The 17,107-nt window shown below is 51.9% G+C and overlaps 2 protein-coding genes across 4 annotated transcripts; both read right to left on the bottom strand.

The window, feature by feature from the left end:
- Positions 1-40: 40 nt before the first annotated feature.
- LOC148834231 (uncharacterized) lies at positions 41-7,084 on the bottom strand. Of its 3 annotated transcripts, none has more exons than XM_088916965.1 (3): positions 5,844-7,084; positions 2,993-3,362; positions 41-1,709 (listed from the first exon to the last, which is right to left on the bottom strand). In XM_088916965.1, the coding sequence occupies exons 2-3, from the start codon at positions 3,315-3,317 to the stop codon at positions 1,387-1,389; spliced, it is 648 nt and encodes a 215-aa protein (XP_088773091.1). In that variant the 5' UTR covers positions 3,318-3,362; positions 5,844-7,084; the 3' UTR covers positions 41-1,386. The 3 variants fall into 3 exon arrangements, with proteins under 3 accessions (XP_088773091.1, XP_088773092.1, XP_088773093.1); XM_088916966.1 differs by having other exon boundaries at positions 6,335-6,998; XM_088916967.1 differs by having other exon boundaries at positions 2,993-3,317; positions 5,844-5,864.
- On the bottom strand, positions 6,335-13,994 carry gjz1 (gap junction protein zeta 1). The gene is made up of 2 exons (XM_088916961.1): positions 13,820-13,994; positions 6,335-8,134 (listed from the first exon to the last, which is right to left on the bottom strand). Exon 2 carries the CDS (start codon positions 8,116-8,118, stop codon positions 7,366-7,368), a length of 753 nt encoding a protein of 250 aa, XP_088773087.1. The 5' UTR covers positions 8,119-8,134; positions 13,820-13,994; the 3' UTR covers positions 6,335-7,365.
- Between the last annotated feature and the right edge of the window lie 3,113 nt (positions 13,995-17,107).

Genomic DNA, 17,107 nt, shown 5'->3' with positions numbered 1-17,107 from the left:
GTAACGCCACCGAGTTCTTGTCATAACGGAGAAGGGGGCGTTTTATTCTGGAAACAAGCTTTTATTACACTATGAAAGAACATAAAAATCAAAGTCAATAGGTTTGCATCGGTCTTGCAGTATTGATTTTCTGGAGAAATCTCTATAGTGAGTTGTACTATAAAGCTGCACCAGCTGTACAGCAGTGGAGTTGAATATTTCCATCAATGTAGAATTATTACTCAGATAAAGTCAGGTTCCTTTGCATGTGTTTTATATAACTCTTGTATACCTGAGCAAATGTAATTTTAGTCTCCCTGTCTGGGATAAACCGCTAAAACCCCTGCAGGAAACACAAGACAAGCGAAGGATGTGAACAAACACGGATCAAAAGGTATCTGCTGTGATCTGAAGGAAAGTAAATGCCTTAATTAAAGCCAACACTGAAATTCACCATCTCGACACACTGTACACAGTGCAGGGAATGATCCCGCAAACCAGTCAGAAAGTAAGTGTGCTTGAGAATATTGTACAGTGACCAGGGCAAGGTGGAGGGGATCAGGGGACTGTAGATCTCCAGGTGTCAGTGTGGACAGGAGTGTGGAGGAGGTGATCAGTACTGTAGATCTCCAGGTGTCAGTGTGAACAGGAGTGTGGAGGAGGTGATCAGTAGACTAGATCTCCAGGTGTCAGTGTGGACAGGAGTGTGGAGGAGGTGATCAGTACTGTAGATCTCCAGGTGTCAGTGTGAACAGGAGTGTGGAGGAGGTGATCAGTAATGTAGATCACCAGGTGTCAGTGTGGACAGGAGTGTGGAGGAGGTGATCAGTACTGTAGATCTCCAGGTGTCAGTGTGAACAGGAGTGTGGAGGAGGTGATCAGTAGACTAGATCTCCAGGTGTCAGTGTGAACAGGAGTGTGGAGAAGGTGATCAGTACTGTAGATCACCAGGTGTCAGTGTGAACAGGAGTGTGGAGGAGGTGATCAGTACTGTAGATCACCAGGTGTCAGTGTGAACAGGAGTGTGGAGGAGGTGATCAGTACTGTAGATCACCAGGTGCCAGTGTGAACAGGAGTGTGGAGGAGGTGATCAGTAGGCTGTAGATCTCCAGGTGTCAGTGTGAACAGGAGTGTGGAGGAGGTGATCAGTAGGCTGTAGATCTCCAGGTGTCAGTGTGAACAGGAGTGTGGAGGAGGTGATCAGTACTGTAGATCACCAGGTGTCAGTGTGAACAGGAGTGTGGAGGAGGTGATCAGTACGCTGTAGATCTCCAGGTGTCAGTGTGAACAGGAGTGTGGTGGAGGTGATCAGTAGACTAAATCTCCAGGTGTCAGTGTGAACAGCCTCTTGTTGAGGACAGTGATGATTCCCCTTTCCTGTGCAGCACTGGAGGTGACTGGTCATGGCTATCTGGGCCTCCTCCGGCTGGGTCCCACCAGCAGGTAGACTGTATAACCAACACTGGCTAGAATATTGACTGCGGATGTAAAGCCCAGCGTCACCATTGCCATCTGCTTGTCGGAGCGGCCCAGCACCACGCACTGCACTTCCACTCTCGGGCAGAAGGAGGCTCTAGTCTGGCAGGACACGGTGTCGGGGGTTATGATGCTGGAGTTGATGGCGATCAGCACCCAGAGAAATGATGTCTCGATGAGGAGGAGGAGGAGGAGGAAGAAGAGGAGGGGGCAGGGGCTTGGGCGCTCCGGCTTTCTTGCCCCACCTTCGCCGCCTGCGAACACACAAACAGGACACCAGTGGTTGAGGTGAGAGGCGCGACACCGATTGTACTGTCAGTCAAGACCCTGAGAGCACAGGTGTGCACCTGCAGGTGACGGAAGCAGTCCCCCAGCCCAGCAAAATCCTCTTATTCCACAGAGGAGCCGAACTGCACCAGTAGTTATAATATTTTATTTTACAGAGGCCTCTGGAGACAGACTCAGTCCTCCCAGTAGCAGTATTAATCAGACCACTTTCCTCTTTCATAGATGCTTTTCTCTATTGTAACTCTGGAAAAGGTGGGCTTGTTAGCTTGTGTCTGGTACTGCCCTCTCAGACTAGACGAAAAGACTCTCCACCCAAATTCACCGTGTCGTAACATATCCCAGGTCTGGCCAGCCAATCACCAGTCAATCTTTACGGAATATTGTTAAAACATGTTCTTCTTGTATGCTAAAACACCAGCTTCTGAAGGCCGACGCTATATACAATATTACACTAGATCCATCTATTTTATAATGGCTTTATCCAGTACAGGATCACAGTGCAGCCGGAGGCTATCCCAGCAAACAACGGGTGCAAGGCAGGGTACACCCTGGTCAGGACACTAGGTCATCCAAGGGCGCACACACACAGAACACAGACTCATACTAAGGATAGGTTTCCCAGAAGCCAATTAACCTACCAGCCTGTGGGGGGAAACCTATCCAAACACAGAGAGAACATACAAACTCCACACAGACAGCACCCCAGGTCCAGAACTGATCCCAGGCAGCAATGGTAACAACTGGACCACCTTGTCACCCATTGCATTGCATCTGGTTTAAAAGTTCCGTTGTTGGAAAAAACTTTGTTGTTTAGCAATGTCTCGTAAAGTGATTTTTTTTTTGCCAAAGGCCCTTGTGAGCTGAATAGAAAATATTACATTTAACACTTTCCATTCATTCCTACACTGGCTGTTCCAAAGAAAATCCAGTTCAACACTTCAGGTTAAAGCTCATCATGCCAGATCAATCCGTACACAGAATCGGGTGCTGAGACTGATTGGCTGGTCCCTTTACAGCTGACTTAACCTAAGGCCAGGAAAGACCGCCTGTTTAAAACCCCTCTCCCTGTCCCTGTGCTTTGATTGGCTGGTCCTGTCACAGATGATTAAACCCAGCGTGAGGAATGGGTGCCTTTTTAAACCCCGCCCCCCTGTCCCTTGGCTCAGATTGGCTGGTCATGTCCGCTTAAGCCCCGCTTCCCCGCCTCTGGGCTCTGATTGGCTGGAGGGCTTGATGTGACTCTACTCACTGTCCTGAGGACCACTGCGCGTCCTCCCCCTGCTGGCCACCTGCAGCAGCGCAATGGCCACAGCGACGGCCAGGAAGCTGAAGCTCCAGAGCGAGGCGGTGGGGAAGGAGAAGGCGCGGTTGAAGCAGAGGGCGTGGCAGAACTGGGTGAGGTTGCCGTCGCAGACGAAGTCCGTCCGGATGGCCCGCCAGCTGCTCTCGGCGCTGAAGAGCGCCAGCAGGCGCAGGCTGAGGAGCCCGTACCACACCGCCGGGCCGCGCAGCTCCAGCACCGAGCTCAGCACGGGCTGCAGGAAGCGACCCAGGCCGCCCACCAGCGACGCCATCTGGAGAGCGGAGCGGAGGTGGCGGTCAGCGATCAGACACACGATCTAGATACACGGGAACATCAGAGAGGTCATGGGCAAGAGGAGCCGCTCAGCCAAACCAGCCGGTTGGTGGGGAGGAGCTAATTGATCCTGAGATCTCATCCAGATGGTTCTCGAGAGAAGCCAGGATATCGGCTTCAACAACATGGCTGGACAGCTTGTTCCACACTCCTACCACCCTCTGTGTAAAGATGTGCCTCCTGCACAGCTAAAATCAGTCGGACACAATGAAATCCCGGTTGAAATTTGGGAACAATCTTTGTTTCCATTCTGTTCAGATTGAACATGTTGAGCTTGGAGCTACTTCTCCTTCAATTAATAAACAATAAAGCAGAACAGACATTCGCTCAACAATGCAGTGTCCTGTGTGCAGCGCTGTTACGCAGTGTCCTCTGTGAGCTGTCCATCCTCCTGTCCATGAGTAAGACATCCAATCACTACTCATGAAAAAGGATTTAAGTTGATTCTGGACAATCACTGGGCTTTGCAGTAAAGCCCAGTGAAACTGTGGTAAAATCACAGGACAGTGCAGTAAAGCCCAGTGAGATTGTGGGAAAATCACAGGACTGTGCAGTAAAACCCAGTGAGATCAGGGTAAAATCACAGGACTGTGCAGTAAAACCCAGTGAGATCAGGGTAAAATCACAGGACTGTGCAGTAACGCCCAGTGAGATTGTGGTAAAGACACAGGACTGTGCAGTAAAACCCAGTGAGATCAGGGTAAAATCACAGGACTGGGCAGTAACGCCCAGTGAGATTGTGGTACAATCACAGGACTGTGCAGTAACGCCCAGTGAAACTGTGGTAAAATCACAGGACAGTGCAGTAACACCCAGTGAAACTGTGGTAAGATCACAGGACTGTGCAGTAAAGCTCACTGAGATTGTGGTAAGATCACAGGACAGTGCAGTAACACCCAGTGAAACTGTGGTAAAATCACAGGACTGTGCAGTAACGCCCAGTGAAACTGTGGTAAAATTGCTGGACAGTGCAGTAACGCCCAGTGAGATCAGGGTGCAGTAAGTAGAGAGGCACGACAAAGCATGTTCCCCATCATGTTTCATATTTCCTGAAAACCACAGTCTCTGTGGGAAGAGCCAGGAAAGGCGGATCTGAGGCAGAGAGGCACACAGGAAGTGCAAATATCCTCTCGGTGTGAGCCGGACTGAAGCGGAGACGTGAATCTGTGCAGCTCGGGAGAGTGTTGGTCAGGCTGTGCGGACGTAGAGGGGAAAGACTCAGTTGTCACTGCAACACTGCGCTGTCCAAACTGTGTCTGACTTCCGTTTCCCTGCTCTGGCTCTGCCGGGGACCTCTCGTTAAATGTGGGGGGACCTTGGTTTTTCCCTGGGAGCTTAAAATGGGTTAGGGTCACCAACCTGCAGCTCTTGGTGTCTTGGGGTACGATTCTGTCCCCGAGCACATTCTGTGTGGAGTCAGCATGTTGTCACCTTGATCACATGTGCTTTCTCCATGTGCTCCAGTTTCTCCCTGTTTCCCAGGGGCCTGGAGGTTGAGATACCAGCTGGATAACAGCTGGGGGTTGGTAAACTGGCCTTTACCAGTCATGGCCTCCTAATAACCCCCCTCTCTGAACTGGCTTCATCACTCTGCTCTCCTCCCCACTGAGAGCTGGTGTGTGTGAGCAGACTGGGGCATCATCCAGGTGGGGCTGCACACTGGTGGTGGAGGAGGAGAGTCCCCATTACCTGTAAAGAGCTTTGAGTGGGGTGTCCAGAAGAGCGCTATACACAGGTAAGGGATTATTACTGTAATTGTTATGAAGAGGCACTTGCTTACACTGTATATTTCCTGAACAGGCCCTGGGCTGGTTCAGCCCTCACCAGGAACTGTAATTTAGTGAATTATTTATTAACAAAAAAAGGAAACAAAACCTAACACTTTCTCCGGCCAGCTACTATGTGTCAGGAAGCTGAACCCATCCCCCCTTGAAAGGATCTACTAGTGCCTGGAAGCAGCAATACAAGAGGGGACAAGGAAGTGCATGTAGTAATAAAAACAGGAGGCACGTCTTTACACAAAGGGTGGTGGGAGTGGGGAGCAAGCTGCCCAGCCATGTTGCTCAAGAAACAGAGATCGGGGGATCATTTAGCTACTAACCAGAAAACGTGGCAGGTGGATCGAGTGGCCTCTCCTTTCTAACTAAACTGTAGCGGTTTTGATCAAAGTTAGAAATTAAATACTGTACATCAGGTCCCCCAGCGCAGAACGTGTTCTAAAAGTCTCCTTACATTCAACACTTTCTCACCGGTGTGAACCGCGGACCTCCCTTTCTCCCAGCCGGCGAGAGCGGTGAGTCGCTATGGCCAGGCGCGGCGAAATCACGGTAAAGCGAGGTAGGACGGTGTAAATCACGGCCGGCAAAGCGCTCGGGACTGCAGGTCCAGAGCGAATCCGGTTACAAAACAAACCCTGGCGGGGGGTCGTTTAAACGCGAAACCGTGTCTCTTAGAGTCCACCAACCTCTGTCTGAGAGACGGCCCTCGGTGCTCGGCGGCAGGCGGCTGACGAGACGGGGCGGAGCGGCCGGGAAATGAAGTAGCTGCGCTCGGCACTTTTGGGAAGTGAAACCTCTCAAGCTGCGCTTTCGAAAATGACAGCTCCGTCCCGGAGAGCCGGGGAAATCGGGGGAGACCGCGAGCAGCGGGGCGCGGAAACAGGAAACGCTGGGGCAGTTAGATCCTGAGCCCTTGGGAAGAGTGATGCTGTATACCATCATATTTAACAGGCAAGGAGGACCAAAGCCTGACTCGAGCTGTCATTTAACCAGGGATTAGTCTGTGATGAATTAGCCCGTGTCAGACCAGAGGTCAGTCAGAAAGTGGGGTCCCCCAAGGACCTTGGTTGGGGACCCCCGTCCTAGTGGATGATTCCCAGTGTCGCACTCTGAGGTGACATTTACTCACCACTTTATCAGCAATTAGCCACTAATTAATCAATTAGCCTGCACTCACCTGGAACAACTAACCAGGAGACAGTGAGACAGGGGGGTGTCCCAAGGACCTGGGGTGAAAACCGAACACCCCTCTGCTCCAGGGACCCAGGACCTGAAGAAGGGGCGTCACTTCGGGGAGGGGCATGTGAAAGCTAGGGGGGCCGCTGGAGGCCCCTGCAGAAGTCTCTCGTGCCCGGGTCTGTCGGCCTGCTGCAAGGCACCCAACACCGTGAACTGCCTCCTCCTCTCAGTCTTAAACAGCCTTTCCTGCAGTTTCTGCTCCTCTGCTCTTGCTCTTTCTTACTCTTGACAGCGGCGTGGGTCTGAAGGATGCTTTTCCAGTTTCAAGAATGTTCCAGCGTGGCAGGTTTCCTCCACAACCCTCAACACAAGGTACAGCACAGTTACAGTCTGATAAAAGAGACAAACATCGCCCCCCGCTGGTTCGCTGGAAATGAACATCACGTCTTCCAGAGAGGCCCAACACTACAGCTCTTCCATCAGTCCATGATCAGCAGCCGCTCTCCAGGAGTGTTCTCCAGGGGCCTCTCGAGAATTACAGAAAAATCTTCTCTTCCGGATGTTTTCATTTCTGTTATCACCAAAAATCTAAGCTTCAGGAGCACAGAAGGTCTGACACCTGTCAGAGCTGGGCAGCCGCAGGAGTGTGGGAGGTCTGACACCTGTCAGAGCTGCGCAGCCGCAGGAGTGTGGGAGTTCAGACACCTGTCAGAGCTGCGCAGCCGCAGGAGTGTGGGAGGTCTGGCACCTGTCAGAGCTGCGCAGCCGCAGGAGTGTGGGAGGTCTGGCACCTGTCAGAGCTGCGCAGCCGCAGGAGTGTGGGAGTTCTGACACCTGTCAGAGCTGCGCAGCCGCAGGAGTGTGGGAGGTCTGGCACCTGTCAGAGCTGCGCAGCTGCAGGAGTGTGGGAGTTCTGACACCTGTCAGAGCTGCGCAGCCGCAGGAGTGTGGGAGGTCTGGCACCTGTCAGAGCTGCGCAGCTGCAGGCACAGTGATGGCCGAGGACATGTGGCCACCAGCCTTGTGCGTCTAGGCACAGCTCTGCGTGGAAACTCCCGGCACAGTGTCGCCTGCAGGCCTGGTCCTTCCCAGAATCAAGTAGTGCGTCAGGGAGTAGAGGAAGAAGAGGGCGCTGGTGAGGACGACCACGGCGGAGATGGAGCCCAGCGCGTAGATGGACATCCTCTTCTCGGCCGCCGCCCTCACGACGCACACGTAGGTCCCGGGGCACAGCCCGGTTCTGCAGAGGATGGGCGTCTCGTCCAGCGCGGGCAGGTTCCAGAAGACCAGGATGCCCAGGAAGGAGATCTCGATGGACATGCGCAGCGTCACACACAGCAGGTAGAACAACAGGGAGGTCTTGTGCCGGTGGAAGTCGATGATCACTTTGCGCTTGGGCCCGTTCTGCTCGCCGGCGTCGATCAGGCCCGCCTGGGCCTCCGACTCGGACAACGCCGCCTTCTTGACGGCGGATTTGCGCAGTTGGGCGGCGAAGAGCTCCATGAGCAGCACGGACAGGATGAGCAGCACGTAGCAGAAGTTCCAGGCCATGACCGCGGGCTGGTGGAAGTGCTGGTTGAAGCAGGCCCGCTGGCACAGGTCGGGGCCCGTGGTGTTGCAGCTGAAGTCCGTGTCCAGCTTGGACCAGGGCAGCTGGGCCACGAACAGCACCACCAGCCGGATGCTGAGGAAGCCGAACCACAGCGTGCGGCCCTTGTAGTCCGTCGAGGCCTCGACCGCGGTGCGCAGGATGGGGATCAGCCCCGTGACGATGGCAGCCATCCTCCCGCCTCAGCGCCTGTCCGCACAGGGGGAGAAGCAGCAGCGTCATTAGTCAGGGGGTTACAGGGCACTCTCAGGTCCGCGGGGAGCACACACACTCGTCTCACACACCGCAGGATAAGACACTTAGTAAGACTGGACACGAGCGACAGGAGGCCTTCAGCCTGTCCAGCCCGTTTGGTAGTTAGCAGGTGATTCATCCCAGGATTCTTGAGAGAATCCAGGTTATCGGCTTCAACAATAAGGCTGGGCAACTTGTTCCCCCCTCCCACCACCCTTTGGGTACAGTAGGGCCTCTTGTCCTGACTGGAGGGTCTCATTCAGCTATTTCCAGAGAGAATCTTGAGTATCGGCTTCAAGAATACGGTTGGGCAGCATGTTCCCCCCTCCCACCGCGCTTTGTGTAAAGTAGGGCACGAAGCCTCCTCCTGACTGGAGAATCTCATCCAGCTGTTTTCTGAGAGACTCCAAGGTATCGCCTTCAACAACATGGCTGGGCACCTTGTTGCACACCCCCGACACTCTTTCTGTAAAATAGTGCCTCCTGTCTTGACTGGAGAATCTCACCCAGCTGTTTCTTGAAGGACGTCAAGGTATTATTCTTAAAATGTACTGAAGTTCTAGGGTCTCCTCACTCAAGAAAATTACTTGCTTAAATCATCAATAACTTCTGAGCTCCTAATCCTTATCAAATACGCGATTCAGGGTGTGGTCAGAGGCTCTTGGGGAGTGGGGAGCTTCTTGAGTGTGTATTTGTTCCACAGCTTTTCCTCTTTGCCGTGTGGAATTAATCAGTATGTCCCATTACTGGTGAAGAATGTATGAGTCCGGGTATCCTGGGTCCTGTCCAGGAAGCACAGAGCTCCCTATGGATTCCTGCTTTCTGCTCTGCTGTCTGTCCTGCCCCCTATCAGAAACATCAGTCCTTCTCCACTGCAGTGTTTACTGACTCGATGACGCGCCGTCATTACACACACCTCACACACGCACCACATGCACACAGTCGCACCACACACTTACACGTGCACACACCCGCACATGCACACACTCGCACACACCCCTGCACATGCACACACTCGCACATGTCCCCGTACATGCACACATTCACACATTTGCACACACCACTGCATATGCACACATTCACACATACACACACTCGCACACACTCCCGCACATGCACATGCACCACACACTCACACACACGCACACATTCACACACTCGCACACACCCCTGCACATGCACACACACACAGATATGCACATACTCAAACACATGTACACACGCACATGCACATACCTGCACACCCCCCCCGCACATGCACACACACGAACCCCACATTCACACATACACACACTCACACTCTTGTATGCACATACAGACGTCCACATACACACGTGCACACGGATCTTTTGCTGTTGTAAGGCTGAGTTTTACTGAGCTCATTATTGAGAGTGACACACACATTCCACACACACTCCCACACCCAGCAGCTCAGAATGCACAGAATGGGCTCTCGGCAATTAACAGATTCCTGCAGACACTGGGAGCTGGATCGGAATGCAGGTACCCTTCTGCAGTACTTTTCTAAAGCTTGTTCTCCTGAGACGAGCTTTTTCTCACTCAGACGTGAAGCAGGTGAGTGTTGACTTCTTACCAGTTCTCATCCTGAACATACTTTACACAGAGGGGGGTGGGAGTGTGGAACAAGAAGCCCAGCCATGCCGTTGAAGCCGATACCCTGACCTCTCTCAGGAAACAGCTGGATGAGATCCTGAGATCAATAAGCTACCAACTACTGGATGGGCCGAATGGCTCCACTCGTTTCTAACCATCTTGTGTTCTCGGTGGAGGAGCTGTAGGTGTTTTGTGCGCCCATCCCTGCACCGTTGTGGGGGCCAGAGGGTTCCCCATTACACGCCGTGAAGCGCTGGGGTGGGCGCCCACTCTGCCCGGCGTCTCTTCATGCTCTAAGACTACGGCTAGAATATCCGGCTTGCGGCGTGTCTGATATCGAGAGGCCTCTCCTTGGGGTGGACCGAGAGTGGCGTTGCAACACAAGCCGCAGCCGCAGGGCTCACATTCTTCACAGCGGGAGCAGAGCTGAGCCCCAGCCAGCTGACCCTGCCTGACACCGTGTCTTCAGGCACGTGTTAGCAGCCGTCAACACTAAAGAACCCGCTATGTCTAATCAGAGTTAGAGAACAGGGACTTGAACCCTGGACCCTCAGATTAAGAGCTTTAACGACTGAGCTATCCAGGCTCTGCTGATGTCTGTTCAGAGTCTTCAGGTTGAGGTCATAGAAAATTACACTGTAGGACCTGCTCTGATTGCCTGTGTGGCTCGTGTGCTATGAAGTCACAGCACTTTCTGATACTTATTACACTTATTCTAATTCAGGTGTGCAACGCTATTAAATTTAAATATAGGTTATACAAGGGAACAAGTAATAGGTTTATTCCATGCTGAAAAAAAGAAGAAGGAGAACACAACGTTTCGGCCGTGGGGCCTTCTTCAGGCTCTTCTTCTTCACCTGAAGAAGGCTCCACGGCCGAAACGTTGTGCTCTCTTTCTTCTTTTTTTCAGCATGGAATAAACCTCTAACTTGTTCCTTTGAAGCCTCCGCATGCCGACGCAGCTCCCCACCTGCACTACTAGATTCTACAAGGGAAACCTTTCAGGTTTACATCGTGTTCTATGAGCAAACAGAAGTTGCTGTGAGCCGTGGGACTGACGAATATCAATGAGGCTCCAGCTCTGCCACACCGGTGAAACGGCAGTCTGCGGTTCCGGCTGCGGTACTGGGTTCGACTGGGGCGACCCCGATTCTGTCCGCACTCTGAAAGGGGCTGCAGGGCTGCCCGCTGCAGCTCGGGGCCAGCCTTTCTCGTTCGGAAACGAAAGGGGGGAAGTTATCCTTTCAGAGTTCGACTCGTGGATGAAATGGGGAAGAAATGTGAAGGAGGGATCGGGCGCCGCTCTCCAGCACACATCAGCCTGTCCAGTTGAACAGGTTTCCCTGCCAGGTGTGAGCAGGTGTGGGCCTGGAGAGGATTTGTCGAGAGGAGGGCCCGCCCAGCACTGCTCCCTGCTCTCCCATTCTTCCGAAACAATAGCAGAACACGAACTTCAGGATGGAAGTGAACAATACAGGGTAGTGCATTTTTAAACACAGCTGGACGACATTCCCCAATCCAGACAGGAGACGCTACTTTACACAAAGGGCGATAGGAGTGTGTAACAAGCTGACCGGCCATGTTGTTCAAGCTGATGCCCTGACTTCTGTCAGGAAACAGCTGGATGAGACATTCAGTCAGGACAGGAGGCTCTACTTTACACAAAGGGGGGTGGGAGTGTGGAACAAGCTGCCCAGCCATGTTGTTGACGGCGATACCCTGGCTTCTCTCAAGAACCTACTGGATGAGATCTTGGGATCAATTAGCTTCTAATTACCAAACGAGCTAGAAGAGCAAAAATGTCTGCTCTCTATTGCATAATGTATCACATTTTCATAAAGAATGCATGGCTTGTGGTGAATCAGGTCTAGTGAATACAAAGAGCAGACTGATCTACAAAAGATAAGGTGGCAGTGTGCTTATCAGAACTGAAATCTTGAATGGCTTCAAATTTCACTCCCCTTTGTTTCAAATACCTGTTACTCACAGCTCACACGCAGCCTCCAGCCCCCAGCTTCTGTATTGCTCTCACACAGCCCCCAGCATCTGTACTGCTCTCATACAGCCCCCAGCCTCTATACTGCTCTCGCACAGCCTCCAGCCTCTATATTGCTCTCTCACAGTTTCCAGCCTCTATACAGTTCTCACACAGCCTCCAGCCTCTGTACTGCTCTCATACAGCCCCAAGCCTCTATACTGCTCTCGCACAGCCTCCAGTCTCTGTACTGCTCTCACATAGCCTCCAGCCTCTATACTGTTTACACACAGCCTCCACCCTCTATACTGTTTACACACAGCCTCCAGCCTCTATACTGCTTGAACACAGCCTCCAGCATCTATACTGCTCTCATCCAGCCTCCAGCCTTTATACTGCTTGCACACAGCCTCCAGCCTCTGTATTTCTCTCACACAGCCTCCAGCCTCTATACTGCTTGCACACAGCCTCCAGCCTCACTGCCTCTATACGGCTTGCACACAGCCTCTAGTCTCACTGCCTCTGTACTGCTTGCACACAGCCTCCAGCCTCTGTACTGCTCTCATACAGCCTCCAGCCTCTATACTGCTCTCACACAGCTTCTGGTCTCACTGCCTCTGTACTGCTACCACACTGATCCTGGCAAGCAACGTACACAAGGCAGGGTACACCCTGGACAGGACCCCAGTGCAATGCAGGGCACATACAGTATTATACACAGACACACATACTCACACCAGTGAGCGTGCGACCAGTTTTCCCAGAGGCCCATTAATCTACCAGCATGTCTTTGGACTGTGGGAGGAAATCTCCATGAACATAGGGAGAACATGCAAACTCCACACAGATAGCAAATAGCAGGTCTGGAATTGAACACAGGGCCCCAGCACATTGAAGCAACAATGCTAGCTGCTGCTGCACTGTGCAGTCTGTGTTTGTTTTTATTCTACATTAGATTCCACAAATCTAAGATGCACCTGAAGAGGAGTGAGAGTCACTGTGCCTCTTCCTGCCCTTCAAGGGAGCTGTGCTGCGATTTCAGTCAGACGGGCCGGAAGAGTCCAGCACTGACCTCCTAGCCCTCTGCAGCTCCTGATTTGGGTATTCAGATATTTGGGGCAGGAGCTCCTGCTTGTGCTCCCTGATGAAAAGGGGGAAACAGACTGTAGTCTGTAGATTCTCCTGATCGGTCATCTTCTAGATTCCCGGTTTGAAATCGAGCAGATTTAAGCCCTGAAGCAAAACAGATGCAGAAAATCCTGCCGGTTGCCTCTGAGCTTTCGTAGGAATGCTGTTGGAAAGCGAGAGCAACTCTCAGACCTGGTGGGATGGCCTCTGCTCCCTCACTCATCTCTCTCTGAGACGAGCTCGCTCCTCCTCTGATTTTCTGCACTGACATTTCCCAGCGAGGAAGAGCCTGTTTCCAATCTGATCTCAGGGCTCTGCAGGGAAATCCACCGGTTCCACACACATCACACACACACACAGACACATCACACACATCACTCATTATACTCATCACACACACATCACACACACATCACACATCTCACACACACCACACACACATCACACACAAACCACACACACACATCACACACACCGCACACACATCACACACACACACCTCACACACACCGCACACACACATTGCACACACCACACACACATCACACACATCACACACACACACCACACACACACCGCACACACATCACACACACATTGCACCCACCACACACACATCACACACACACCGCTCACACATCACACATCTCACACACACACACCACACACACATCACACACAAACCACACACACACATACATCTCACACACACATCATTCACATACCACTCATTGCAGTTATCACACACACATACCTCACACATCACACACCACACACATCACACACTACACACATACCTCACACATCACACACCACACACATACATCACACATCTCTCTCACACGCACACATCCCATCAAGCCTCCCTCCCAGTCCAGCAGTGCTGGAAGGGTTGAAGAGGGATCCTGAGATCCGTCTCTCACCTGGTCAGATTCCAGATGAGACGGGAGATGCGAAGATCCTTCTCGGAGAGGAGGGGAGGGAGAAGGCTGGGACTCCCCGGTCAGCACGAGCTCTCGGAGAGCAGGCGGAGGAGAGGAGAGGAGACCCAGCAGGCAGAGCAGTGGAGCCGTGCGGACTCCTGCCTGCAGGTAAAGGAAGAAGGACAAGGGGCGTGGAGAGGGAACCTGTCGGACAGGTACGCCTCCACCGGCGGGCTTAACCCTTTCCTCACCCCGACAGCCTGACGGAGGCGGGAAGAGCGCCAACATACTGCGACAGGCTGTTTTCCAGGTTTTCCAGGTTACAATTGCTAATGTGTTTTTCAATACCAGGTTCACTTTTTTTTGGACGATGACCATACACTTTCCACCTCTGTGAGGAAAGCCTCATCCACATCAATGATTTACTGGGGTGTCGGACTGGCCTCCAGCTCCATGACTCCCTAGCAGAAATCAAACCGATGAGGCTAGACAGTCAAAGCATTACTGTGGACCTACAGTACAAGCAATAAGGCAGTGAGTGCTGTGTCCTACAGTGCCCTAGCGTTTCTGTTGAATAGACACCTTACCAGCACATACTGGTGCCTGAGCTCCTTGATACGATCACTGTTCCTCTCGGAAGGAACGGTGCACAGCTGCTTCAAGCTGCTGTGGCGTTTCGTCGGGGTCCGAGCTATCGCCGTGAGGCTGACACTTTGAACATTTTGCAAAACAGTGTGGTCTGCCAGCACTCTGGCCTGAATTTCTCAAAGTTTGATTGCATTGGCCCCGTCCTGCTCAGCATTGAACGTCTTTCCTCTTCAGAACAAATCCAATTACACATTAGCAGTGGTTCTGGAGGCTAATATTCACTGGATGCATTTCAGTGTCAGCCTTTGTAAAATGCATAACTTACCTGTTGGTCCGCTGGAAAGTTCTTACTATAGATGTGACAGTTGAATGGTTGAGATTTGGCTGAGCTCTTAGACCAGCCTCTCTCAATGACAGACCATGATTTATGACACGGTCTATTATGGTAGCTCTTATCTCATCAGACACGATAGCCCGTGGTCTTCCCCTGTGGTGAATGCCACCACGCTTTCAAACTCCTCTCCCTCTTCCTCTCCATCGTCCAGCCGTTTGTCTTTCACCCACTCCTGCGGTTCTTGCTGGGTCCATGTTGAGCGAAATCATTCCAAAGATTTCCTCTTTTTCCGAGGTGGTCGTGGAATTGAAGATCTTTCAGCACCTGGGTAGGTTTTCAGCTGAGATGGGAATCAACTGTGTTTGGTCTATTTACAGAACTTCAATCAGCAGCTTGTCTCAGTAACCTTTATCAAAAACTTTGGTGTGGACTTTGAATGCGCTCAAATATATTTGCGGCTTGGCAAATTGCTATCCCCTTGGATTGTACTGTATATGTTAGGTTTTGAAATTTAGTGTTATCAGTTTTGAGACCAAGTGTGGAGCAGTGGCTCTGTGGCTAATGATCTGTGCCTGTAGCTGGAAAGTTACTGGTTCGTATCCTGTGGCCGGCAGAGGAATCCTACTCCGTTGGGCCCCTGAGCGAGGCCCTTAACCCCAGCTGCTCTAGGGGTGCTGTATAAATGGATGACCCTGCGCTCTGACCCCCAGCTTCTCTCCCTGTCTGTGTGTCTCCTGGAGAGCAAGCTGGGGTCTGTGAAAAGACACATTCCTAATACAAGAAATTGTATATGGCCAGTAAAGTGATCTGATCTGTACGTAAGCATTTGCACACTGGGCTGTTAAAATACACTGTTTTGCTGGTAGTGGCGCTTGAGTGAGACGTGAACTGAAGAATTTTGAAAACTATGTTCACCGAATGCATTTTGTGTCTAAGCAATGAAAAAATCATTCATGGTTTGGTCCACATAGAGGGCTGTCGTGTTAACTTTGTGAAGAGCTTTGAAAAAGCAAACTCGGTATTGAAAAACCCTGTAATTCATCAAACACCGTCGGCGCTCATTCACCTGGAGAGATCAGCGCTCCTCACACACCTGGGGAATTCTCCATCACATTCAGACACTCTTCATACAAACCGTGGCTCGGCTGTCAGTAGAATCACCTGTAGGGCTGCTCGTTAACCACCTTGGAACAATCCCTTTAGTTATTTAACAATGACATAATTGGTTCTTGAAGTGGCTTTGTAATTCCACCGGAATGTAACACAGCTGGGCAGCTTGTTCCACACCCCCACCACCCCTTGTGTAAAGTGATGCCTCCTGTTCTGTTTTAAAAGTACACTTCACTTTGTTCAGGTTAAACCCATGCTGAGAGGCACATGGATGTGTTCGTACGAAGGTGGTAATTATACCGAGCAGCTGTGGACAAGGTGGTAATGAGGTGGCACGAGGTTGTTTATCCGTCTTCAGATCTGCAGCTCCCCTTGAGGTCTTTGTGCCCAGAGAGAGGCAGGCGTGGAAGAGCGAAGGAGTGATGATGGTGTCCGGGCGTTTCTGCTCTGTCTCTCTCGGGCCGGGTTGAAAGTGAAAGATGGAAAAGTCGCCCGGCAGCTCTGACTCTGGCTCTGCAGGACCCGGGTGCAACTGGGAGCCCTTCAGGTGCACCAAATGTAGAGACCAGTTAGGATCGCTCAAGCTGGGGAGGAGTCACGGCGCTTGAGTCGGAGCCGACAAGGTCTCACCTTCGAACCCGAGCCCATGAGGGCTCCAGGGCCAAGGGCCTTCCGGTAGTGCAGAGGGGTCAGGAAGAGAAGGAAGGAGAGCTCCTGACGTCCAGTTATGAGTGCGAAGGTCCCGGCACTGAGCCACCACAAAGGAGCAGGTGGAGAATAATTCCATACTGAAAGGAAGAAAGTTTCTGTTGACCCAATGAGACCTTCGTCAGTTTCCGCCTGGAATGACGTCCCCTCAAACATGTTGTAATGTCTTTAGAAGTTTATACAGAAGCCTGGTTTATGGCTTAAATTAAGCAAGATAGAGAGAGATGCTGTTTCACACTCTGTAGTGGCACAAGAACACAGGGCCACATCTGGAAACTGAAGGGGAATTCATTTAGGACCGAGGAAAGGATATGCTTCTTTACACAAAGAGTGGCGGGTGTCTGGAACAGGCTTGCCCGCCAGGGTTCTTAAGGCTCAAACTCTGGGGCCCTTTAAGACACAGTGGGATGAAATCCGAGATCCACTCCGCTATTAAACTCCCGTGAGCAGGGTGGGCCCCTGTGTGTCGCAGCACGTGAGTGTGTTTCATAAGACTCGGGGAAAGAGGCTGTGGCGTGCGGAGGCGTGTGGTCCAGAGTTCTCTCTGG

The sequence above is a fragment of the Atractosteus spatula genome, chromosome 5 (assembly GCF_055471065.1).
Source record: "Atractosteus spatula isolate fAtrSpa1 chromosome 5, fAtrSpa1.hap1, whole genome shotgun sequence".
Taxonomy (NCBI): Eukaryota; Metazoa; Chordata; class Actinopteri; order Semionotiformes; family Lepisosteidae; genus Atractosteus; species Atractosteus spatula.
The sequence above is the reverse complement of the archived record's forward strand: the minus strand, read 5'-3'. Positions and strand labels throughout refer to the sequence as shown.

Coding starts and splice junctions, on each gene's coding strand:
- LOC148834231 (XM_088916965.1), bottom strand. CDS start 3,317: ATGGCGTCGCTGGTGGGCGGCCTGGGTCGCTTCCTGCAGCCCGTGCTG. Junction 1,710..2,992: donor GCGCAGTGGTCCTCAGGACA/GTGAGTAGAGTC, acceptor GTGTGTTCGCAG/GCGGCGAAGGTGGGGCAAGA.
- gjz1 (XM_088916961.1), bottom strand. CDS start 8,118: ATGGCTGCCATCGTCACGGGGCTGATCCCCATCCTGCGCACCGCGGTC.